The sequence below is a fragment of the Chiloscyllium plagiosum genome, unplaced genomic scaffold (assembly GCF_037043375.1).
Source record: "Chiloscyllium plagiosum isolate Xiang-an unplaced genomic scaffold, Cpla_swu_hap1 HiC_scaffold_21, whole genome shotgun sequence".
Taxonomy (NCBI): domain Eukaryota; kingdom Metazoa; phylum Chordata; class Chondrichthyes; order Orectolobiformes; family Hemiscylliidae; genus Chiloscyllium; species Chiloscyllium plagiosum.
Window position 1 is genome coordinate 9,921,215 of NW_028270159.1, and position 24,961 is coordinate 9,946,175.

Genomic DNA, 24,961 nt, shown 5'->3' on the forward strand with positions numbered 1-24,961 from the left:
ATGGGGAGTGAGTGAAGGGAAGAATGGGAAATGAGCGAAGGAATGAATGGGGAGTGAGTGAAGGGGAAAATGGGGAGTGACTGAAGGGGAGAATGGGGAGTGACTGAAGGGGAGAATGGGGAGTGAGTGAAGAGGAGAATGGGAAGTGAGTGAAGGGGTGAATGAGGAGTAAAGGAGTAAATGGGAAGTGAGTGAAGGGGTGAATGAGGAGTGAGTGAAGGGGTGAATGGGGAGTGAGTGAAGCGGTGAATGGGAGTGAGTGAAGGGGAGAATAGAGAGTCAGTGAAGGGGTGAATGGGGAGTGAGTGAAGGGGTGAATGGGAAATGAGTGGAATGGGGAGTGAGTGAAGGGGTGAATGGGGAGTGACTGAAGAGGAGAATTGGAGTGAGTGAAGGGGAGAATGGGAAGTGGGTGAAGGGGAGAATGGGAGTGAGTGAAGGGGCGAATGATTAGTGAGGGAGTAAATGTGAAGTGAGTGAAGGGGTGAATGAGGAGTGAGTGAAGGGGTGAATGGGAGTGAGTGAAGGTGAGAATGGGGAGTGAGTGAAGGGGAGAATGGGAGTGAGTAAAGAGGAGAATGGAGAGTGAGTGAAGGGGTGAATGAGGAGTGAGTGAAGGGGTGAATGGGGTGTGAGTGAAGGGGTGAATGGGAGTGAGTGAAGGGGAGAATAGAGAGTCAGTGAAGGGGTGAATGGGGAGTGAGTGAAGGGGTGAATGGGAAATGAGTGAAGGAATGAATGGGGAGTGAGTGAAGGAATGAATGGGGAGTGAGTGAAGGATAGAATGGGGAGTGAGTGAAGGGGAGAATGGGGAGTGAGCGAAGGGGTGAATAGGGAGTGATTGAAGGCGAGAATGGGAAATGAGTGAAGGAATGAATGGGGAGTGAGAGAAGGGTGGATGGGGTGTTAGTGAAGGGGTGAATGGGGAGTGACTGAAGGGAGAATGGAGAGTGAGTGAAGGGGAGAATGGGGAGTGAGTGAAGGGGAGAATAGGGAGTGAGTGAAGGGGAGAATGGGAAATGAGTGAAGGAATGAATGGGGAGTGAGTGAAGGGGAAAATGGGGAGTGACTGAAGGGGAGAATGGGGAGTGAGCGAAGGGGTGAATAGGGAGTGAGTGAAGGGGAGAATAGGGAGTGAGTGAAGGGGAGAATAGGGAGTGAGTGAAGGGGAGAATGGGGAGAGTGTGAAGGGGAGAATGGGGAGAGTGTGAAGGGGTGAATAGGGAGTGAGTGAAGGGGAGAATGGGGAGTGAGTGAAGGGAAAATGGAGTGAAGGTGAGAATGGAGAGTGAGTGTTGGACAGAGGGACAAACGAGTTAGCCTGGACCCACACAATGGGGGAAGCGTTCTCCTGTGTTCACAAGTCTATGGTTCAATAGTTCGGTAATTGAAAACCCTCTCGGTATCATTCGGGGTTTGTTAACCATTCCACTGACTACCCTACATCATAAAAAATGTTCAGTTTTACCTGCCTCCCTCAAGTGACGACAAGGCTCTGGATAGGTGAGTGTTTATTTATTGTGAAGCAGCCATACTGTAATTAAATGAAAAATAACAAAGAACCACAGGACCTGGAAATCAGAATTACAAACAGAAGGTGCTGGAAAACCTCAGCAGGTCCTAGCAGCATCAGCGCAGAGAATCTCAGCAGGTCCTAGCAGCATCAGTGCAGAGAATCTCAGCAGGTCCTAGCAGCATCAGCGCAGAGAATCTCAGCAGGTCCTAGCAGCATCAGCGTAGAGAATCTCAACAGGTCCTAGTAGCATCAGCGCAGAGAATCTCAGCAGGTCCTAGCAGCATCAGCGCAGAGAATCTCCGCAGGTCCTAGCAGCATTAGTGCAGAGAATCTCAGCAGGTCCTAGCAGTATCAGCGCAGAGAATCTCAGCAGGTCCTAGCAGCATTAGTGCAGAGAATCTCAGCAGGTCCTAGCAGCATCAGCGCAGAGAATCTCAGCAGGTCCTAGCAGCATCACTGCAGAGAATCTCAGCAGGTCCTAGCAGCATCAGCGCAGAGAATCTCAGCAGGTCCTAGCAGCATCAGCGCAGAGAATCTCAGCAGGTCCTAGCAGCATCAGTGCAGAGAATCTCAGCAGGTCCTAGCAGCATCAGTGCAGAGAATCTCAGCAGGTCTAGCAGCATCAGTGCAGAGAAATCAGAGTTTACATTTCAGGTCCAGTGACCCTTCTTCAGAACTCCCCTTAACTCTGATTTCTTTTGAAAGATGCAGCTCGACCTGCTGAGATTTTCTGCTTTTGTTGCCATAACTACATGAGACATCTTATCCATTTCATTGTACTTCTAAACAGCAATCTGTCCACTTTTGTCGACAGAGACCTTGAAACAAACCTGGATACACTGTGTAGGGCTCTTGTGATGGACTGGGCCCAGGTGACTGAATGGTTTGATTAGGAAAATATCTAAATCAAAGCTGGTCACCTTCAACCTATCTCAGTCTTGAATGAATACAGGGGAATCGAGGTACACTGGTGAAAATTAAGTGGAGGCAGTGGACAGACTTAGCACGCTCTGTACGACCCAAAAAGACGTGTGGTTTGGGAAATGACACTATTCTGTACTAAACGGGATTCGCTGATAAGTTGTGAACATTTGCAGTAGATGTTTGAGAGAGGTGAACACTTACTGGGTCTCCAGGATGGCCCGATGGTCCAGGGTAACCTTTCTGCCCCTGAATTGAAACAGAAGGACACACCTATTAGTCAGTTTGTAATAGAGGAACCAGAACAAGTATTTTTACAACTGAATACGGCGAAACATGCTTAAAAGCACCAGCTCAGCAAAATATTCAAACACTAAGCAAGACTGCAACACACTTTCAAGAAAAATACATTCAGTCAATTCGATTCCTATGTGGGGGATGAAAAAGGAAGAGCCAGATGCCAAACCCTGCCCCAAGCGAGTGGGAAATGATGAGGCTTGAGGTGACTTGTTTGTTAAAACCAACACCTTGTAGACTGCAATCTTAAAGCAGGTAGGAACGGGGACCAGCTATTGTGTGGCAGCTGTAGCTCACTTGGTAGCATGCTCATCTCCCTGTCAGAACATTCTGGCTTCAAGTCTCTCTGAAGGAACGGGATGCACAGATCAAGGCTAATATTGGACTGCAGGATCGGGCTATCAACCCGAGATGGATGTCAAAGGACAATCCCATTCCAAACAGACCAAGGGAGCTTCCCCCAGGCTCCCAGGCAATATTTGACTCTCATACAACATTATGAAAAATTAAGGATTTGTCACATTGCCATTTATGGGATCTTGCTATGTATAAATTGACTTTGACTGCACTTCAAAAGTACTGTGTTAGCTATAATGTACTGTAAGATGTCCAGTGGTCATGTGAAGAGCTACATAAATGCAACTTTTTTTCTTCTCACTTGTCTTCTTTATTTTATCAATTTATTAGAAATGGGTGTGGCTGGCTGGGCCAGAATTTAATACCCAGGTCTAGTTGCCCTTAAGATGGTAGTGGTGAGCTACCTTCTTAAACTGCTGCACTCCAATAGGATTAAGGAGACCCAAATGCTGTGCTGGAGGGAGCTGCAGGGTTATGAGCCACTCTGCTGACATCTGCCTGGGAAGAGGCCTCCTCATCCTTTCCATGGTGAGCAATGCAAAGCCAATGAGTTTGGTTTCATTGTGAACCTTCATCCTTTCCTGATCACAAAATCCTGGTAAGAATTCCTTTTTGCTCAATGGGTGAATAGTTTGGTAATGGACCATGTAAATCATTTGGTATGGCCCATCATTGCTTGATGGGGATCTTATTTCCAATCTGGCTTTTGTCAAGCTTCTCTCAGTTCAGATCACAATGTTATCCACCATTCATCTCTTTTTTTTCTGTTTTTATGTTTATTTGTAACACAGATGCGTGAGGTGATGAAGAACGCATATGGCATGCTTACTTTCATCGGCCAAGGCATGGAGTACAAGAGTTGGCAAACCATGTTGCAGCTAAATAAAACCCATGTTCGGCTGCACTTGGGAGTATTGCGTGCAGGTTTGGTCACCACGCTACCAGAAGGAAGTAGAAGCTTTGGAGAGAGTGCAGAAGGTTCACCAGGATGTTGACTGTTTCAAGGGCATTAACCATGAGGAAAGGTTAAAAAGACGAGGATTGCTTTCACTGGAAAGATGGCAGCTGAGAGGAGACCTGATAGCAGTCTACACAATTATGAGAGGCATAGATAGGGTGGACAGTCAGAGGTTTTTCCCCAGGGTTGAAGTTTGAATTACAAGGGGGCACAGGTTCAAGGTGAGAGGGGGGAAGTTTAAGGGAGATGTGCAAGGGACGCTTTTCACAGAGAGTGGTAGAAGCCTGGAAGGCTATGCCAGGAAAGGTGGTGGAAGCAGAAACATTGGTGACATTTAAGAGGCATCTGGATGGTTACGTGAAGATTGACAGAATAGAGGGATTTGTACCGAATAGGGGCAGAAGGTTTGTATTTTAGTTTAGTTTGGGCATGATGATCGGCATAGGCTTGGAGGGCCTAAAGGCCTGTTTCCGTGTTGCACTTCTCTTTGTTCCTTGATCTTATCCTCCTTTAATTGTTGCCAGGGCAAAGGCTGTCAACTATTAATTTCTAATGTCTGTACTTGTCTATCTTTCCCCCTTTAATTATTTAGCAATCCACTTGATGTGCGAATGCCTGCACCTCCTTTAACCCACTTATTTGTATTCCTGCCACTCAGCTCGTTCAGAACATTCTGTACCAAACCCACATTTTAAATGCTCCTATCCTCCTTTAGCCCTCTTTCTTCACATTGTGACTCCTGCATCCGTTGAGAGCAACACTCCACAGAATCACTAAGCCATACCCATTCCAGCACAGTCTACATTTTCAGTACTCCTCAACTGGGAAATAGCTCAGAATTCCTGCTTCAAGTTGTTATACGGTGGCACAGGGAGAAAGCGAGAATGTGCGGCAAGGTGGATATTGAATAAAAACAGGGTCAAACTGTGATATGATATCTCAGTGCACCCAGCATCTCACTTGCATAAGCCTCAATCCTGAGCAGAGGCTGGGACAGTGTTAATCCAGAGACCCAGATAATGCTTTGGGGACCTCGGTTCAAATGCTGCCACAGCAGATGGTGGAATCTTAATTCAATAAACACGTGGAATTAAAAGTCAAATGATGTACATGAAGCCAATTCCATTTGTTGGAAAAAGCTTCTGGTTTACTAATCTCCTTTAGGAAGGAAAATGCCATCCTTACCTGGTCTGGTCTACATGTGACTCCAGACCCACAGCAATGTGGGTGAATCTTAACTGCCCTCTGGGCAATTAGGGATTGGCAATAAATGCTGGCCTAGCCAGTGACACCCTCATCCCATGAATGAATGAAGGAAAAAGAAATAGGGTTCTTAAGGGCCTTGACAGGGTAAATGCTGAGAGGATGTTCCACTCCTGGGAGATTCTAGGACCAGAGGGCATAGTCTCAGAATGAAGGGGCGCACCAATTTAAGACTGAGACAAGGAGGAATTTCTTCTCTCAGAGGGATGTGAGCTTTTGGAACTCCTTGCCACAGAAAGCTGTGGGAACAGAGTCCTTGTGTACATTTAAGGCTGAGATAGATTCTTGATCAGTTGGGAAGTCATGGGTTATAGGGAAACGGCAGGAAAGTGGACATGACGAGCTTCGATCAGCCCATGATCCTATTGAATGGTGAAGCAGGGTCCAGGGGCTCAATGGCCTCCTCCTGTTCCAATTTCTTAAGATCTTATGGTCTAATAATTGACTTTGCAGTCATTATAGTTTCTGTACCAGAACACAATGGGCAGCCTATCACATCATGAGAAGGTGGATTCAGCAAAGGGAGAGGCTGGGAGATGATGAAGAGGAAATCATTAAGGAGTCACTGTGCCAAACACAAAGAAAACAACGCCATGGAATTACTGGTGAGCTGTTCAGGGTTTTAGTTTCACTTTATTTGCAACAAATTTTCAAAGTATTCATATCTTTAAACAAACCCAAATATATTTGTTGAACTACGTTAGAGTTTACATCATTGGACATAGTTGTATAACTAATCAGACCTAAGTTATCAAATTGTATTGTACATAAGCATAATGATGGAAAGCCTTAACTTGTGTTGGATTGCTGTTTAAAAAGTCTTTGTTGGCATTTCACAGAATCATTGAACCCCTACAGTGTGGAAACAGGCCCTTCGGCCCAACAATTCCAAAAAGGATCCCATCCAAACCCATTCCCCTACCCTCTTAATCTACATTTACCCCTGACTAATGCACCTATCCTACATATTCCTGAACACTTAGGGAAACTTAGCATGGCCAATTCACCTAACCCGCACATCGTTGGATTGTGGGAGGAAACTGGAGCACCCGGGGAAACCCACACAGACACGGGGAGAATGGAATTAGGACACACTTAGACATTTGGATTTCAGTAAGATCAGCATCAATATTGATTGAAGCCAAGACAACAATATTAGGCTCGAGCATTGGCCAGAGTTGACCAGAACCTGTAGTCAAAAGCAGACAAGTTAGAGTTAGATGTTCTGGGAAGCCAGGAGCGCTCTTCCCATTGGACACTGAAATAACTGTAGAGAGGCTGGTATCCTAGGCGACACAGTGGCTCAGGGGCTAGCACTGCTGCCTCACAGTGCCAGGGACTTGGGTTTGATGCCAGCCTCGGGTGACTGCCTGCGTGGAGTTTGCACATTCTCCCCGTATCTGCATGGGTTTCCTCCAGGTGCTCCGGTTTCCTTCCACGATCCAAAGATGTACAGGCCAGGTGAATTGGCCATGCTAAATTGCCCATAGTGTTAGGTGCATTAGTCAGAGGGAAATGGGTCTGGGTGAGTTGCTCTTTGGAGGGTTGGTGTGGACTTGTTGGGCTGAAGAGCCTGTTTCCACACTGTAGGGAATCTAATAAAATCCCATCACCAAGTCGCCCTTTCTTTACACCTGCACTGTACATGGATTCTGACCAGCCAGCTCAAAGCCAATCCCAAGACTTGAAGAAGGGTCCTGCCTGAAACATCGATTCTCCTACTCCTCTGATGCTGATTGACCTGCTGTGCTTTATCCAGCTCCACACTTTATTGACTGTGACTTTTCAGCATCTGAAGTCTTTACTCTCTCCTAGACTGAGGATACTTTCTGAATCTCATTTGTTTTTTATTAGCCTGTTTTCATAAGCAGAGTGAGAGTGTGTGTGTGAGACAGAGAGAGTGAGAGTGTGAGTGTGAATGAGTGAAAGTGTGTATGCGTCAGTGAGTGTGTGTGTGTGACTGAGAGAGAGAGAGAGAGAGAGAGCGCGAGACAGATAGATTTGGCACAAGAGACCTTTGGAACCCATTGTGAATCTCTGATCCACCCTTAAATTCAAGCGGTTTCACAATAGTTTCACAATAGTTCCCTGGGTCCAGCATTTGTTGTCCGTCTCTAGTTGTCCCTTGAGATGGTGGTGATGAGCTGCCTTCTTGAACCACTCCAGTCCACGTGCTATAGAGACAACTACAGTGATTCAGATTTTGACCCAGCAACTCTGTAAACAGCGATACATTTGCAAGTTATGATGGTGCGTGGGCTCAAGGGGTCTTCATATGTACCTCCTGCCTTTGTCCTTCAAGATTGAAGTGGCTGTGGGTTTGGAAGGTGCTGTCTGAGGATCTTAGGTGAATTTCTGCAGTTTATCTTGTAGATAATACACACTGCTGCTACTGAGCATCAGTGGTGGGTGGGAGTGGATGTTAAAGGTGGTGGATGGTTTACCAATCAAGCGGGCTGTTTTGTCCTGGATGGTTTCAAGCTTCTTGAGTGTTGTTGGAGCTGAACCCACCCAGGGCAAGTGGGGAGCATTCCATCACACACCTGACTTGTGTCTTGTCGATGGAGAATAGGCTTTGGGGAGTCAGGTGAGTTACATGCTGCAGGATTCCTTGTCTCATCTCCCCACACTTATCCTTCACCTCTGTCTGCTCCAATGGATAGTTCTAAATTCTGCCCATTATCACTGTGTTATTTGAGGAGTTTTCTGTGCATATATTGACTGCTGTGCTTTCTATGCTGCAACTGTGACGACACTTCGAAGGTACTTTATTGCCTGTGAAGCACTTTCAGATGTCCAGTAGTCATGAGAGGAGCTATATGAGTGAAAGGGTGTAAAATATAGGGATGAGGGAAAAGGTGATTTGGGGTTAGGAAGAGATAAAATGTAGAGATGAAGCAGAGATGTGGGGCTGAAGGAGGGGGATTTGGTTGAACAGCCTAGTTGCAATGCAGAGTCATGCCAACAGTGTGGATTCAATCCTCACACCAACTGAGGTTACCATGAAGGACTCTCCTCCTCAACCTCTCCCCTTGCCTGAGGCATAGAGACCCTCAGGTTAAACCACCATAGTCATCTCCTTCTCTCTCTCATTCTCTCATGAGAGAGCAGGACTACATGGCAATTTTACCTTTACACTTCAAATCTGTTTCATTAGCGATGAAATATTTTGAGATGCCTGGCAGTTGTGAACAGTGTTATTTAATACAGGTGTTTTTTATTAACTGGTCCAACTGACAAATGTTTGGGTCACCGGCAGAACCTAAAATTGTATTAAAAACACTTCGGAAAATATGACTGACATTAAATGGCACAGAATCCCACATTCCCTGAAACATGCTGCTTTTCAAATGATAATAAATTGCCATAAAAATGACTGGCACTCGATAAACAGTCCTCAGAATATAGATGGCTCTGAAAAATTCAAGACAATTGTCACATGATTGATTGGAAGGAATTAGCTCATGAGCTGACGGGGAATGTGGAGATCACAAAGAGATTTATTACAACTCTCTGTTGCCATGATCAGGAACTGTTCTATATTCCTGAATGAACATTCCACCGTATTTCACATTTGAAGCTTGCAGGCAGTGCTCCAGAGAAAAGCTTGGTGCAGAGAACTCTCCATAATTTAACACTCGAAGCTTGCCTGCAAATGAAAAGGCCACAAATTCCTAATTGTGGAAGCAGCGGAAGCCAATATCATATTTGGTTTGATTTATTACTGTCACGTGTGCTGAGGTACAGTGCAAAGTGTTGTTTCACATGTTGTACACGCAGATCACACTATACAAGCGCATCAGGGGTATAGATAAGAGTGCAGGGTATAGTGTTACAGCGGCCGAGAAGGTGCAGAGAGAGATCAACAGTAACATTGAAGAGTTCTGAGATTCCCAGTTCTGAGGAAGGGTCACTGGACCTGAAACATTAAATCTGATTTCCCTTCACAAATGCTGTCAGACCTGCTGAGCTCTTCCAGCAATTGATATTTTTGTTTAACACCGAGGAGGAAGAAGCAGGGAAAAAGCTGTTCTTGAATCTGTTTGTATGTTTTTCAACTTTTATACCTTCTGTCCAATAAAAGAGGGTAGAAGATAGTATAATCAGGAAGGGGGAGTCTTTGATGATGTTGGCTGCTTTCCCTAGGCAGTGGGAAGTATAGATGGAGTCAATGGATAGTAAGCTGGTTTGTGAGATGGACTGGACTGTGTGCACAACTCTAGTTTCTTTCGGTCTTGGGCAAAGCAGTTGCCATACCATACTGTGGTGTATCAGGACAGGATGCTTTCTATGGTTAAGCTATAAGAATCTTTATGGATATGCCAAAGATTTTTAGTTTCCTGAAGAAGTGGAGGCTTTGCTGTGCTTTCTTGACCATAGTGTCAACATGGGAGGACCAGGACAGACTGCTGGTGATTGTCACTCCCAGGAACTTGATGCTCTCAACCATCTCCACCTCAACACTACTGATTCAGAAAAGGGCGTGCCCTCCTTAGGTCACCACAGATAGATTTGCTTCCACTGTTGTAATATCAGGACTAGAAACATTGCAGCCATTACTTCACCAGTCATTTCATGCTAATTTGTACAGCAATGATGAGGTTTAACTGCCATGGTTTTCTTTCACAAATATAACTTCAGGAGACAATGTAAAAACATACCTCTATTAAAGACCCACGGGTTTATCTGCTTTGCAGCATTGCATTGCATTGTGTGCCAAATGAAACTTATTCTTCCTTCCTTTGAGGTGCACTCGCTGAATATCACAGTCAAAGAACGAGCAAAAATAGCACACAATAAACAAGAACATCTGGAAAATGAGTGCAGTGATTCCCAGATTACAACAGCAACTGCACTTCAGAGAGCAGCGACTGGAAAGCACTTTGGGGGTGTCTGGGAAAAGCTTTGCAGAAAGTCAAGTCTTTCATTTCTTCAGAGAGTTAAAGTATAGAAAATTGTTCTATTGTGAGTACATAAGGCAAGAATCAAAGAATGCAGTAGAGATGGTCAGAAACAAGGCATTAAAAACACAGAACACCAAACATGACCTGACTCAAAATATGCATCTTTGAAAGCTGAAGATTACCAGGACGATAAAGGAAATAGTAACAGAATGCTGTCCAGGAACTAGTATGCGGGTACAGCAGGTAATTAAGGAAGGCAAATGGAAATTTGGGAATTATTACAAAATAGAGTATAGGAAAGTGTTGCTGCATCTGTACAGGGCACTGGTGAGACTGCACCTGGAGTAATGGGTACAGGTTTGGCTCTCTTACTTGAGGAGAGATGTTGGAAGCAGTTCAGAGGAGGATTACCACATTGAGAGGATGGGTTTGTCTTATGAAGACAGATTGAGCAGTTTATGTCTGTATTCTTTGGAGTATAGAAGAATGAGGGTAGTTCTAATTGAGGTATATAAGATGCTCAACAGGGTTGTCAAGGTAGACGGAAAGGCAATGTTTCCTCTTGTCGGGCAATCTAGAATGAGAGGTCTGGTTTTAGGGTAAGGTGTGGCAGATTTAAAACAGAGATTAGGAGAAATTATTTCTCTCAAATGATCATGAATCTGTGGAATTTACTATCCAAGAGTGCAGTGGATGCTGGAACATGGAGTAAATTTAAGGAGGAGACAGAAAGATTTTTAACGAGCTACAGATTGAAGAGTTACGGAGAGCAGGCACGAAAGGGGAGTTGAGGCCAAAATGAGATCAGCCATGATGGTGGAACAGACCTAATGGGTTGAATGGTCTCCAATATTCTCATGTAAGCTTTTGGGAATGGGAATTGAGCTAAAAGACTGAGAAGTGACAAATATAGCGACCAATGTTCACGAAAGATTAGATTAGATTAGATTAGATTAGATTAGATTACTTACAGTGTGGAAACAGGCCCTTCGGCCCAACAAGTCCACACCGACCCGCCGAAGCGCAACCCACCCATACCCCTACATTTACCCCTTTAACCTAACACTACGGGCAATTTAGCATGGCCAATTCACCTGACCCGCACATTTTTTGGATTGTGGGAGGAAACCGGAGCACCCGGAGGAAACCCACGCAGACACGGGGAGAACGTGCAAACTCCACACAGTCAGTCGCCTGAGTCGGGAATTGAACCCGGGTCTCTGGCGGTGTGAGGCAGCAGTGCTAACCACTGTGCCACCGTGCCGCCCACAGATGAATAGGATCTGTGAAAAAAACAAAGGGACAGGTTGTGATTAAAATGCCAAACTCTGAATTTCTGGATCTGTGAAGAAAGGGGAAGGATTAAAGCTGGAGCCAAGGCAGGAACTAGGCCAAGGAGCTTGGAGAGAGCCCAGCTCTGCTGGGATTCCATCCCATTCACAAGCTTTCTTTCAATTCCAACATGGAGATCAAGAGCTCTCCCTGTTGACACAGGTCAATGCTCATCTGGGGAGCAATTGGATCTTAAAAGATCCACAGTCAATGGGGCCTGTAGATCATCACTGGATAGTGTCAGCATGTCAGGTATTGCTTATATAGTTATTTGCAAAAGCCACTCATGGAAGGAAGCCTTTGATCCATCATACCAAGATGTAGCCCATAAATAGGAAAACAAAGGGTACCAAGGCATTAAGATCATGATAAGACCATGGGAAACAGAAACAGGAGTATGCCATTCAGCCCCTCGAGCCTGCTGTACCATTCAATAGGATGGTAGCTGAACTGACATTCCTCACGTTCACTTTCCTGTCCTATCCCTTGATTCCCCAACTGATCAAGAAGCTATCTATCTCAGCCTTAGATATATACAAGGACTCTGCCCTCACACAGCTCTCTGTGGCAAGGAGTTCCAAAGACTCTCATTCCTCTGAGAGAAGAAATTCCTGCTCGTCTCAGTCTGAAGTTGGTGCCCTTTTATTCTGAGACTATGCCGTCTGGTCCAAGACTCTCCCATGAGGGGGGAAACATCCTCTCAGCATTTACCCTGTCAAGCCCCCTTAAGAATCCAAAATGTTTCAATGACAGCATTTCTCACTCTTCTAATTATCTGTAGTCGAGGAGTTCCCGTGTATCTGCTACCCTTGTCTTTCTAGATGAAAGAGGTCAGGGGTTTGGAAGGTGCTGTTTGAGGATTTTTGGTCAATTTCTGCAGCGCATATTGTAGACATTACACACTGCTGCTACTGAGTATCAGTGGTGGAGGGAGTGGATGTTTGTGGATGTCATGCCAATCAGCTTCATCCTGGATGGTGTCAAGTATTGTTGGAGCTGCACCCATTCAGGCAATTGGGGAGTATTCCATCACATTCTTGACTTGTGCCTTGTAGATGGTGGATAGGCTTTGGGGAGTCAGGAGGTGAGTTACTCGCCACAGTATCCCTAGCCTCTGAGCTGCTCTTGTAACCACTGAGTTTATGTGGTGAGTTCAGTTGAGTTTCTGGACAATGGTAATCCCCAGGACGTTGACAGTGGGGGATTCAGTGATGGTAACACCATTGAGTGACAAGGGATGGTGATTAGATTGTTGCTTATTGGTGGTGGTCATTGCCTGGCATTTGTGTGGCGTGAATGTTACTTGCCACCTGTCAGCCCAAGCCTGGATGTGGTCTGTTGTCCAGATGTGGTTGCATTTGGACACTGATTGCTTCAGTATCTGAGGAGTCGCGAATGGTACCGAACATTGTGCAATTATCAGTGAACATCCCCACTTCTGATCTTTCAACGGAGGGAAGGTCATTGATGAAGCAGCTGAAGATGGTTGGGCCTTGGACACATAAAACTAAATGAAAACTGTTCTGGTCACACCCTAAAATCGCTGATGTCCACCCTACATGTATTTTTTTAAGAACATCAATCACATAGACAAAAACACAGGGGCTATGAATTTTTGGGGTGCATTGATCTCATGGAAACAGGGAGAACTAGCCATTTGGATACAGAACTGGCTCAAAGGTAGAAGACAGAGGGTGGTGGTGGAGGGTTGTTTTTCAGACTGGAGGCCTATGACCAGTGGAGTGCCACAAGGATCGGTACTGGGCCCTCTACTTTTTGTCATTTACACAAATGATTTGGATGCGAGCATAAGAGGTACAGTTAGTAAGTTTGCAGATGACACCAAAATTGGAGGTGTAGTGGACAGCAAAGAGGGTTATCTCAGATTACAACAGGATCTGGACCAGATGGGCCAATGGGCTGAGAAGTGGCAGATGGAGTTTAATTCAGATAAATGCGAGGTGCTGCATTTTGAGAAAGCAAATCTTGGCAGAACTTATACACTTAATGGTAAGGTCCTAGGGAGTGTTGCTGAACAAAGAGACCTTGGAGTGAAAGTTCATAGCTCCTTGAAAGTGGATAGGATAGTGAAGAAGGCGTTTGGTATGCTTTCCTTTATTGGTCAGAGTATTGAGTACAGGAGTTGGGAGGTCATGTGGCTGTACAGGACATTGGTTAGGCCACTGTTGGAATATTGCGTGCAATTCTGGTCTCCTTCCTATTGGAAAGATGTTGTGAAACTTGAAATGGTCCAGAAAAAATTTACAAGGATGTTGCCAGGGTTGGAGGATTTGAGCTACAGGGAGAGGCTGAACAGGCTGGGACTGTTTTCCCTGGAGCGTCGGAGGCTGATGGGTGACCTTATGGAGGTTTACAAAATTATGAGGGGCATAGGTAGAATAAATAGACAAAGTCTTTTCCCTGGGGTCATGGAGTCCAGACCTAGAGGGCATAAGTGGGACTAGATTGGGTTGGGATATATGGACGGTTTGGACCGAAGGGTCTGTTTCCATGCTGTACATCTCTATGACTCTATGATGCCGCTGTTCAAGTCAGCATTTCGTGGTCACAGAGCAGGTGACAAAGAAACAAGGTTGGTGGGGGGAGAGGAAAGGCTGTTAAGATCTTCTAACAAGCCCTATTCATCTGAGCAAGACTTGTAAAGCTGAAGTCACTTTAATGTGGAACACGTGGATAGTCAAAGCTTTTTTCCCAGGGTTGAAGTTTCAATTATAAGGGGGCAGAGAGGGGGAATGTTTAAGGGAGATGTGTGACGGAGGTTTTTCATATAGAGAGTGGTAGGAGCCTGGAACGCACTGCCAGGAGAGGTGGTGGAAGCAGACATGTTGGTGACATTTAAGAGGCATCTGGACGGTTACATGAACAGGGACAGAATAGAGGGATATAGAGTCATAGAGTCATAGAGATGTACAGCATGGAAACAGACCCTTCGGTCCAACCTGTCCACATCAACCAGATATCCCAACCCAATTTCGTCCCACCTGCCAGCACCCGGCCCATATCCCTCCAAACCCTTCCTATTCATATACCCATCCAAATGCCTCTTAAATGTTGCAATTGTACCAGCCTCCACCACATCCTCTGGCAGCCAGAATACGTGTTTTTCAAATTTAGTTACCACTCTGCATGAAAAACGCCCCACGCACATCTCCCTTAAACTTCCCCCCTCTCACCTTGAATCTTTGCCCTCTTGTAATTGAAATTTCAACCCTGGGAAAAAAGCCTCTGACTATCCACCCTATCAATGCCTCTCATAATTGTGTAGATCTCTATCAGATCTCTTCTCAGTCTCCATCTTTCCAGTGAAAACAATTCCAGTCTTTTTAACCTTTCCTCGTAGCCAATGCCCTCGAGAGCAGTCAACATCCTGGTGAACCTTCTCTGCACTCTCTCCAAGCTTCTACATCCTTCTGATAGTGTGGCAACCAAAACTGCACACAATACTCCAACTGTGGCCTAACAAGGATTTTATTTAGCTGCAACATGGTTTACCAACTCTTGTACTCCATGCACGGCTAATGAAGGTAAACATGCCATATGCCTTCTTCATCACCTCGGCCAGCTGTGTTACCACTTTTAGGCAACAGTGGACCTATATGCCCAGATCTGTCTGTAGGTTTATGTTCCTAAGGGTTCTGCCATTTACAGTATAAATTTGATCCTCCAAAAGGGAAACTGCTGTCAAGGAACCTCGACGAGCTGCTGCAGTGTATTTTGTATGTGATATACTTTGGTGGTGGAGGGAGTGGATGCTTGTGGATGTGATGCCAATTAAGTGGGAGCTGCTTTGTCCTGGATGGTGTTGAGCTTCTTGAATATTGTTAGAGCTGCACCCATCCAGGCAAGTGGGGAGTATTCCATCACAGAAGTTAGAAGTGTGATTTATATGCAATTACTAAGGGAGTCAATGGAACTTAAGATATCAGACACTAATTAAGCTTCCTCGCAATGATTTTCAATCAAACCTACCTCAAATTCAGTTGAATTCGTTCTTACTCCTGATAATTCAGAATAAAATGAGAACAGGAATTAACAGTTTTGAGGATGACTTTCAATCTCTGTCACCTACCTTTCTACCAGGAGGCCCTGGGAGTCCAACAGCACCAGGTCGACCCACATCACCCTGGAAACAACAAAATCAAGTTTGCATGTTAAAAATATTTTCATTACTCAGACTAAAACTGTTTCCACTGATTGAATGATGCAAGATAAAGTGAGGTAATGTTGCAATCTATGCTGGCTGCAGTTCTTAACAGCAATGCAAACATCAATATCAGAACAGCATTCATCAAAAAATCTTAAATACGTTGTCTGTTAAATCAACACTGGATATTTTCTCTTCTAGCTTCTGTCAACAATCATACTGGGCAAGATTTTAGCTCACTCAAACCCATTCACTTATAGGGTTAACATTGAGCCACATATGGTACTGATGGGAAATATATCATAGAATCCCTACAGTGTGGAAACAGTGGGCCAACAAGTCCACACCAACTCTCCAAAAATCACCCCAGCCAGAGTCACTCCCACTACCCTGCATTTCCCAAGGCCAATCCACATAACCTGCACACCTTTGGACTGTAGGACGAAACTGGAGCACCCAGAAGAAGCCCACTCAGGCAGAAGGAGAATGTGCAAACTCTACACAGACAATCGCCCGAGGCTGGAATTGAACCCAGGTGCCTGTAGCTGTCAGACAACTGTGCTAACCACTGAGCCACCATGCTGCCCCAAATATATAGTTGCCAAAAAAATGCTCCTCTTTCTTTCATATCTTTTATACCTAGAAATGTAGAGATAATAAGAGTGCAAATAGAAGTACACTTCCCCCAAAACCAGCCACCTGAGGACTGTCTCCATGCTGGATTTTGCCAGATGTCAGGTTTTACCAGTTTTGAGTGGGGCAGTTTGACTTTGTAGAGTCAAGGGTCGCTTTGAGCTTGGCACACAAGTGGCAAAACAAACAACTCCTGCTATTGGAAAGATATTGCTAAACTTGAGAAGGTGCAGAAAACATTTACAGGAATGTTTCCAGGGTTGGAGAGTTTAAGCTATAGGGAGAGGCTGAATAGGCTGGGGCTGTTGTCCCTCAAGTGTCAGATGCTGAGGGGTGACCTTAAGGAGGTTTATAAAATCATGAGGGGAATGGATAGGGTGAATATCTAAGATCTTTTCCCCAGAGTGGTCTAAGGACTTTTCCCAAGGGCGGGGGAATCCAAAACTAGACGGCATAGGTTCAAGGTGAGAGAGGAATGATTTAAAAGTTGCCTAAGGGGCAACGTTTTCACGTGGTGCGTGTATGGCATGAGCTGCCAGAGGAAGTGGTGGAGACTAGTACAATAACAACATTGAAAAGGCATCTGGATGTGTGCATGAATAGGAAGGGTTTAGAAGAATATGGGCCAAATGCTGACAAATGGGACTAGGTTGGGTTGGGATATCTGGTTGGCATGAACAAGTTGGACCGAAGGGTCTGTTTCCATGCTGTACAGCTCTATAATTCTATAACCAACTGCCCATTAGGCTGCAACTAGACACATTGCAGATGTAAACTCATTCTGAAGGACAAAGGTTAATCAAAATAAAAGAGAACAATGCAAAACCGTGTGGTTTTCTAACAGTTTTTTAGACAGCTGGTTACCCATAACATCTGGAAGAAGGAGCTATAATTCCAAAAGAGCATGGGTCTTGGAACTCGAAAAGTTGTGTACATTGTTAATGGTTTAGTCAATTTCCTCCCTGTAAATCATATGTGATTTTATTTTACTATAACTGACTTGTAATGCAAAACCGTTCAATTTCTTTGAATCATGTACACAATGTTGGATAACCATACTCCTTTCCACTTTCACTATCAAATACTCTCGAGTCCTGTACACCATACAGGTACAGATTAAACCACTTTAATTACTTTCCCTGTGGGATATTGAATGTTCTGTGTATCACTTGGTAGTCCTGTGCTTCAGGATCAACAATCTGACCCCCTGGCTCCAGCTCATTTCCTCTTCCCCCCTATTTGGACAAGCAGCAATGAAAACACCACCCAAACAGCATTGATAACTTGCTTTTAAAAAGCACAGCAATCCTCTCCACATTCCTTAGTTTTGAAAAACTGTCCTGTTCCTATTCCAGTCCATAATCAAAAATACAGAATAATAATAAGATACAGTCTTTCGAATGAGAAGAAATATTTTCACTGAAACAGTTAAAGTCTTTAAGATTCTCTGCTTTGAAGAGATGTGGTTGCTCAGTCATCGAGTAGATTTAATACCACAGAGTTTAGTGCACTAAATGAGTTAATTCAGAGATATTAGGGATAAGGTGGGAAGGTGAAGCTGTGGTGGATTATCTAGTATCTTGTTGACCTACCCCTAATCTCATTCCTTGTATATGCACTACCTGCACATCACACTGCAACATCTCCCCATGTATAGTTAACAGAGGTCGCTAATACCATGAAAGACAAATGCCATGGGAACTCCGATATGTCCAATCCACACACACTATCCTGACTATTCCAGAAGAGTCAGTGGACCAAAATCCTGAATGGTTCATTATGAACCACTCTACAAGGATAATGTCAGTTCCTGGGGACTGACCACCATCTTGTGGTAACTAGAAGTGGACAATAAATGACGAGAGCCATTGAATCCTTACAGTGTGGGAGCAGGCCACTCGGCCCATCAAGTCCACACCGACCCTCCAAAGAGCATCCCATTCAGACCTGCCCCCTCCCCTGTAACCCTGCATTTCCTACAGCTAGCCCACCTAACTTATACATCCCTGGACACTCTGGACAATTTAACATGGCCAATCCACCTGAATTTGCACATCTTTGAATTGTGGGAGGAAACCCATATAGACACTGGGAGAACGTGCAAATGCCACACAGACAGTCGCCCAAGACTGGAATTGAACCCAGTCCCTAGTGCTGTGAGGCAGCAGTGCTAACCACTGGACTCCCATGCACCCCTCTTTTGAAATAAAATGCCTCATTTAAAAGCAATGTGCAGTGCTGATGGCTATCAATCCAGTTTTTTCTTGCTTTTCCTGCTCCGGTTATGCACAGCATCAAACATTTTTAATCTGATTTTTCAATTAATCCTTTCCCTCAATGTTCTTTCTTTCCCTCTCAGAAAATGCTGATTAGAGTACAGTTCCACAAGGAGCTGCTGGAGCATTTGAGATTAATAGCTAAACGCTGATAGCTAGATTGCATTGTTGGAGCACAGAAGGTTTTAGACATGTCCACACGTGTGGAAAGGACATTTCCTCTTGTGGGAGAATCTAAAGCTGGAGGTAACTCTTTAAAAATAAGGGGTCACCCATTTAAGACAGAATTAAGGAGAAACATTTTCTCTCAAAGGGTCGAGATCTTAGAGCTCTTCTCCACAGCAGAGATTTTGAATATTGTAATGCAAAGGTAGGTAGATCTTGGAGAAGCGAGGAGAGGAAAGGTTCAAGGGTGGGGTGGGAATGCAGGTTCACCATGATCTTATTAACAGTGGAGGAGACTGGAAGGGAGCAATGGCCTAGTCCACATCTGTATAACAGAAATAGTTAGTGAATGGTTATTTACATTGTTGTGGACTACAGAGTCAAGCAGTACAGAAGAGGCCCTTTGCCCCACCAAGTCTGTACTCTCGTGTCAAGTTTTCCCTATCTGATACCAATTAGAGTGGCATGATTCATATGGAGTTCAGGCAGCGAGTGTTGTCAAGAAATTGGTAAAATTGCAGCCCATTCTGCAATCACTCAATACCTCACAATTCCAATTAGGTCAGAAGACAGAATTAGGAGGAGGATCCCAGGTAGCTTGTTAGATTTTGAGGGACATTGTGAACATTCCTTATTCACTCATGGGATGTGGATAGTGCTAGCTGGGCCAGCATTTATTGCAGGGCAGTTAAGAGTCAACCATATTGCTGTAGGTCTAGAGTCACATCAACCAGACAAGGTAAAGATGGCCTGCTCTAAAGGACATTAGTGAGCCAGATGAGTTTATTCAACATCTGACTCTTAATTCCAGATTCTTTGGTGAATTCAAATTTCACCATCTACCATGGATGAGATTTGAACCTGGGTCCCCAGAACATTTGCTGAGTTTCTGAATTAATAGTCTAGCAAAGATACCACTAGGCCATCACCTCCCCACCCCACTGAATGTCATCAACCACACTTAATTCAATGAACAGCTTGGCCCAAGGATTGAACCCAGGAACTTGATAACCAATGTAGCCTACTGAAGCAGTTTCGCAATCAACAAAACCACTGTTTCATTTCACTTCAATATGATAGATATTATCAGGTTTTCTTTATACTGAAGTGGATTCAGCCTAAATACTGATCATTTTTAAAAAGAGAACAGTAGGTTAATAATAATATTTCCTCTAAAGTACTTTACAACATGTCTCCACAAGTACAAACTGTTGTAATCTCTCTCTTCATTCTCACCTTTTGTCCATTGAGTGCCTTCCCTGGAGAAATTCCTGGTTCGCCTTTGTTTCCCTGTAAAAATAATAGGATAACAGTTAACAGATACCAGGTTAGCTTTCCCATTCTGAAGATTCACGAAGGATTCCTCTTGCTGTTTCTTAAGCTCAGCTCGCAATTCAGTAAATCAATACACTAGCAGTGACTTGAAGAGGTTTTAAACACGGATGCGTTCAATCCTCAACACTGTAAAAGCTCTGAGGGAATCAAACTTTTCACTCAGTTTAGCTTCAGGGAGACTCTTGCTCAGAAAAGTGTTGCCATGATTACTACGTGCTGTCATCTACACATAGGAATGAGAAACTGTAGTTTGGTAGCTCATTTAGAATTTATTTCAACAGCCAGGACATGTATATTAGAATCAATATTATTCATATTTATACATCTGTATTAATACTTATATAAAAACGCATGTAAATGCTTGCCTTAATATTATTAATTTGTATATGTGAATTAATATTATGTTGTACCTGTATATTCATATAACCAAGATTAATGCACAGGTACATAGTTATATTAAAACACATGCACATAGTAACATTTGTCACATATGTACATTGCACCTGAATATTGAAATTACTACATACATGTAGAACAATATTACAATGGAGCTGTACATTAATGCTACTATTTCAATTTCTATTAATGTTATTGTGTACCTGTGAATTTATGTACATGCACGTTAATATCAATATTATTGCACTGTCGTGGTTCCATGATTATAGTGTCATAGATCATGCAGCACCGAAACAGACCCCAACCAGTCCATGCTCAGGTTATAGTCCAACAGGTTCATTTGAAAACACTACATTTCAGAGTACAACCCCTTCTTCAGGTACTAGTGAGAGAGGAAGATCTTGGACACAGAATTTATAAGGAAAAGATCAAAGGGTCAATACAACTGATGCGAACGAATTGAACACAGCGAAGATGGCTCTGAAATCTTTAATCAGTTAGAATGGATGTGCAGGTTTTGATTAATATGCAAATCCCAGAACTTCTAACAAGTCACTATCTCGAAATAACTTAAGGTTTTATCAGTGTAAAAGAGGTGACATGTCGGGTCAGACAATGCAATTTAGGTGTGACGTCTTGTTTAGAGTCTACACGAGATGATCACATTGAGGATGCTGCATGCAAAATTGGCTGTCAAACACTTCACTATCTGTGTGCTGTGATCTATTTTTTGCCTATAAACATAAATATGCAGGAGTAGGCCACTCAGTCCCTTTAGCCTGTTCTGTCACTATCATGTTTTTGTAAATTCATTTTCTGAATCTGATGTCAGCGAATATCTGCAGGTTATAACTTCTAGAAACATAGACACCAGGTGCAGGAATAAACTATTTGGTTCTTCGAATCTGCTCCGCTATTCAATAAAAGAATGCCTGGAATAACATTAGGGCCAATCAAGTATAGTAGTGGGAAAGTGTGCATGAAGTCAGAGGAGATAGGACAAGCGCTAAATGAATATTTTTCGTCAGTATTCACACTGGTAAAAGACGATGTTGTCGAGGAGAATACTGAGGTACAGGCTACTAGAATAGATGGGATTGAGGTTCACAAGGTGGAGGTGTTAGCAATTCTAGAAAGTGTAAAAAATAGATAAGTCTCCTGGGCCAGATGGGATTTATCCTAGGATTCTCTGGGAAGCCACGGAGGAGATTGCAGAGCCCTTGGCTTTGATGTTTATGTCATTATTGTCTATGGGAACAGTGCGAGAAGACTGGAGGATAGCAAATGTTGTTCCCCTTATTCAAGGAGGGGAGTAGAGACAACCCTGGTAACTATAGACCACTGAGCCTAAGTTCGGTTGTGGGTAAAGTGTTGGAAGAAAATATAAGAGATAGGATTTATAATCATCTAGAAAGGAATAAGTTGATTAGAGATAATCAACACGGTTTTGTGAAAGGTAGGTTGTGCCTCAAAAACCTTCTTGAGTTCTGTGAGAAGGTGAGCAAACTGGTGGATGAGGGTAGAGCAATTGATGTGGTGTATATGGATTTCAGTAAGGCGTTTGATAAGGTTCCCCACGGTAGATTATTGCACAAAATACGGAAGCATGAGATTGAGGGTTATTTATCGGTTTGGATCAGAAATTGGCTAGCTGAAAGACAACAGCGGGTGGTGGTTGATGCGAATTGTTCATCTTGGAGTTCAGTTACAAGTGGTGCACCTCAAGGATCTGTTTTGTGGCCACTGCTATTTGTCATTTATATAAATGATCTGGATGTGGGCGTAGAAGGATAAGTTAGTAAATTTGCGGATGACACTAAGATTGGTAGAGTTGTGGAAGGTGCTGAAGGATGCTGTGGTTTCCAGAGGGACATTGATAAGCTGCAGAACTGGGCTGAGAGGTGGCAAATGGAGTTTAATGCGGAAAAGTGTGAGGTAGATGGATTGAGTTTCGGAGCCATGAGGTCATGCTGCAGCTGTTCAAAACTCTGGTGCGGCCACATTTGGAGTACTGCGTACAGTTCTGGTCACCGCATTATAGGAAGCTTTGGAAAGGGTTCAGAGCAGATTTACTAGTATGTTGCCTGGTATGGAGGGAAGCTCTAACAAGGAAAGGCTGAGGGACTTGAAGCTGTTTTCGTTAGGGAGAAGAGGTGACTTAATTGAGACATATAAGGTAATCAGACAGTTGGACAGTGAGAGCCTTTTTCCTCGGATGGAGATGGCTAGCACAACGGAACATAGCTTTAAATTGAGGGGTGATAGATATAGGACAGATGTCAGAGGTAGTTTCTTTAGTCAGAGAGTAGCAGGGGCATGGAATGGCCTGCCAGCAATAATAGTAGACCCGCCAACTTTAAGGGCATTTAAATGGTAATTGGATAGACATATGGATGAAAATGGAACAGTGTTGATTAGATGAGGTTCAGATTGGTTTCACAGGTCAACATCGAGGGCTGAAGGGCCAGTACTACACTGTAATGTTCTATGCTTCTATGTTCTGTGTTCAATGCACTCGTGGCTTAGTCTGGGCAAGGATCTGTGGCAGCAAACAGAGGCCTTTCTTTCACACTATTTCATTCAATCACTGACCCATTGACTGTCAGAAGTTATGCCTTGCAGTGCCTAAAGAGATCTGATAGTGGGGCCTCAACTCCACTTTCTCGTTCTGCCCTTGACACCCTGTTTTTGGTCAAAATCTATCTATCTTACCCTGCCTTAAAAATACTTAGCGATGTTTCTTCCACTGCTCTCTGGAGAACAGAGTTCCACAGTTTTATGATCCTCTCAAAGAAAATCTTTCTCCTCACCACCTTCTTGAACAGGAGATTCCTTCTAGTGAAATGGTGTGCCACACCCCTCTTAGTAAATATTTCTCCAATGGGGCATCGGTCCTGTCAATTCCTTCTTCAATGAGGTCAACTTTCAAGATACTTCTTTGATGAATGTACCTTCTCAGGCTCAACTGCGATCAGATTAGATTACTTACACTGTGGCAACAGGCCCTTCGGCCCAACAAGTCAACACCGACCCACCGAAGCACAACCTACCCAGACCCATTCCCCTACATTTACCCCTTCACCTAACACTACGGGCAATTTAGCATGGCCAATTCACTAACCTGCACATTTTTGGATTATGGGAGGAAACCGGAGCACCCGGAGGAGACCCACACAGTCATGGGGAGAATGTGCAAATTCCACACAGAGTCGCCTGAGGCGGGAATTGAACCTGGGTCTCTGGCGCTGAGATGCTTCCTACAATTAATTACAAACCTCACGCTGGTTGGACTCATGAATAACTAATACTTCTACATGATTCTGACAACTCACTTTCAGCCCTGCAAAGCACAAGTGCTGTAAATCAATGGGCGAACAATTGAATGGAGAGTCCACTAGAGCAGGAAGATGGGGCCAATGACACATTGTTACTGCTGCTGCTATGTAGTAACCCCTGCCCAGGGATCTGCCATCACATTATACCATGCTTGGCTGTATTGTGCCATCCTCACTTATCTTTGATGGCACATCTGTCCACCATTCTGTGACACCAAAACCTGGACTAACCCCTCTTCCTGCAGCCACCTCATTGCCCTCTGGAAGAGATCGCTTTAGCGTTTCAGCTCTGATCAAATGACTGAAATACTGACCATTTATCTTTTGCATGTCAATTTTCAGAGATCTTTTTTGCTCTTGCAATTTCGAGCACCTCCTCATTTGCCCCATGTTCTGTATATGGAAAGTTGCACATTCTAAAGGGTTCTGTTTACTTCCACAGATCCTTACTTATTGTCCAGGCTTAGCCACAAACATATTCAATAACTGAACAGGCTCGAAGGACCGAACAGTTTACTCCTGCCCCTATTACCTTGATGCGCTTCTCTCCACTTTACCTGTCGAAGGAGCAGCTTGTGATTTTAAATAAACCTGTTAAAACTATAACCTGGTGTCGTGTGACTTCTGACATGGTCCACCTGGTCCAACACCGGCACTTCTACATCATGTCTATTCTCCATGTTTCTTGAGCGAAACAGAAGGTACAATCTGCAGATATTCTTTGACACTGGATTCACAAAATTAACTTACAAAAGCTGTGACTTGGGTTTTCTGCTCCAACTTCCTAAGTTCTGGTTCTCACACTCATTAAGAAAACAGTGGAAACTTGCAAACTGACCAGCTCAGCAAAACCCCAGACTGTATCTAACATCAATCAGCATCATTTTGTGCAACAAAACCTCAAGTTGTGTAATGTAACTATTTACAATACAACATGCATTGTGAAATACTGGCTGGCTTAGGACTTGGGGGAAAAAGTTCTACGGGCATCAGAGACGGGAAACTCAGATTTTGTCTGGGATTACGTTCAGCATGGACTGGTTGGATGAATGGATCTGTTTTGGTATTGTATCTCTCTACAACACTGTGAAGCAGCCCCATTATGTTA

The 24,961-nt window shown here is 44.0% G+C and overlaps 1 protein-coding gene across 4 annotated transcripts in view; it reads right to left on the bottom strand.

Moving 5' to 3' along the window:
* col27a1b (collagen, type XXVII, alpha 1b) overlaps window positions 1–24,961 on the bottom strand; it is a 707,279-nt gene that overhangs the window by 433,069 nt on the left and 249,249 nt on the right. For all 4 annotated transcript variants that reach the window (XM_087998238.1, XM_087998237.1, XM_087998236.1 and 1 more), the window contains 3 exons: window positions 20,024–20,077; window positions 15,639–15,692; window positions 2,642–2,686 (listed from right to left, as the gene is read on the bottom strand). In XM_087998238.1, coding sequence (XP_087854364.1) covers window positions 2,642–2,686; window positions 15,639–15,692; window positions 20,024–20,077 — 153 coding nt within the window. The remainder of the gene's footprint in view (window positions 1–2,641; window positions 2,687–15,638; window positions 15,693–20,023; window positions 20,078–24,961) is intronic.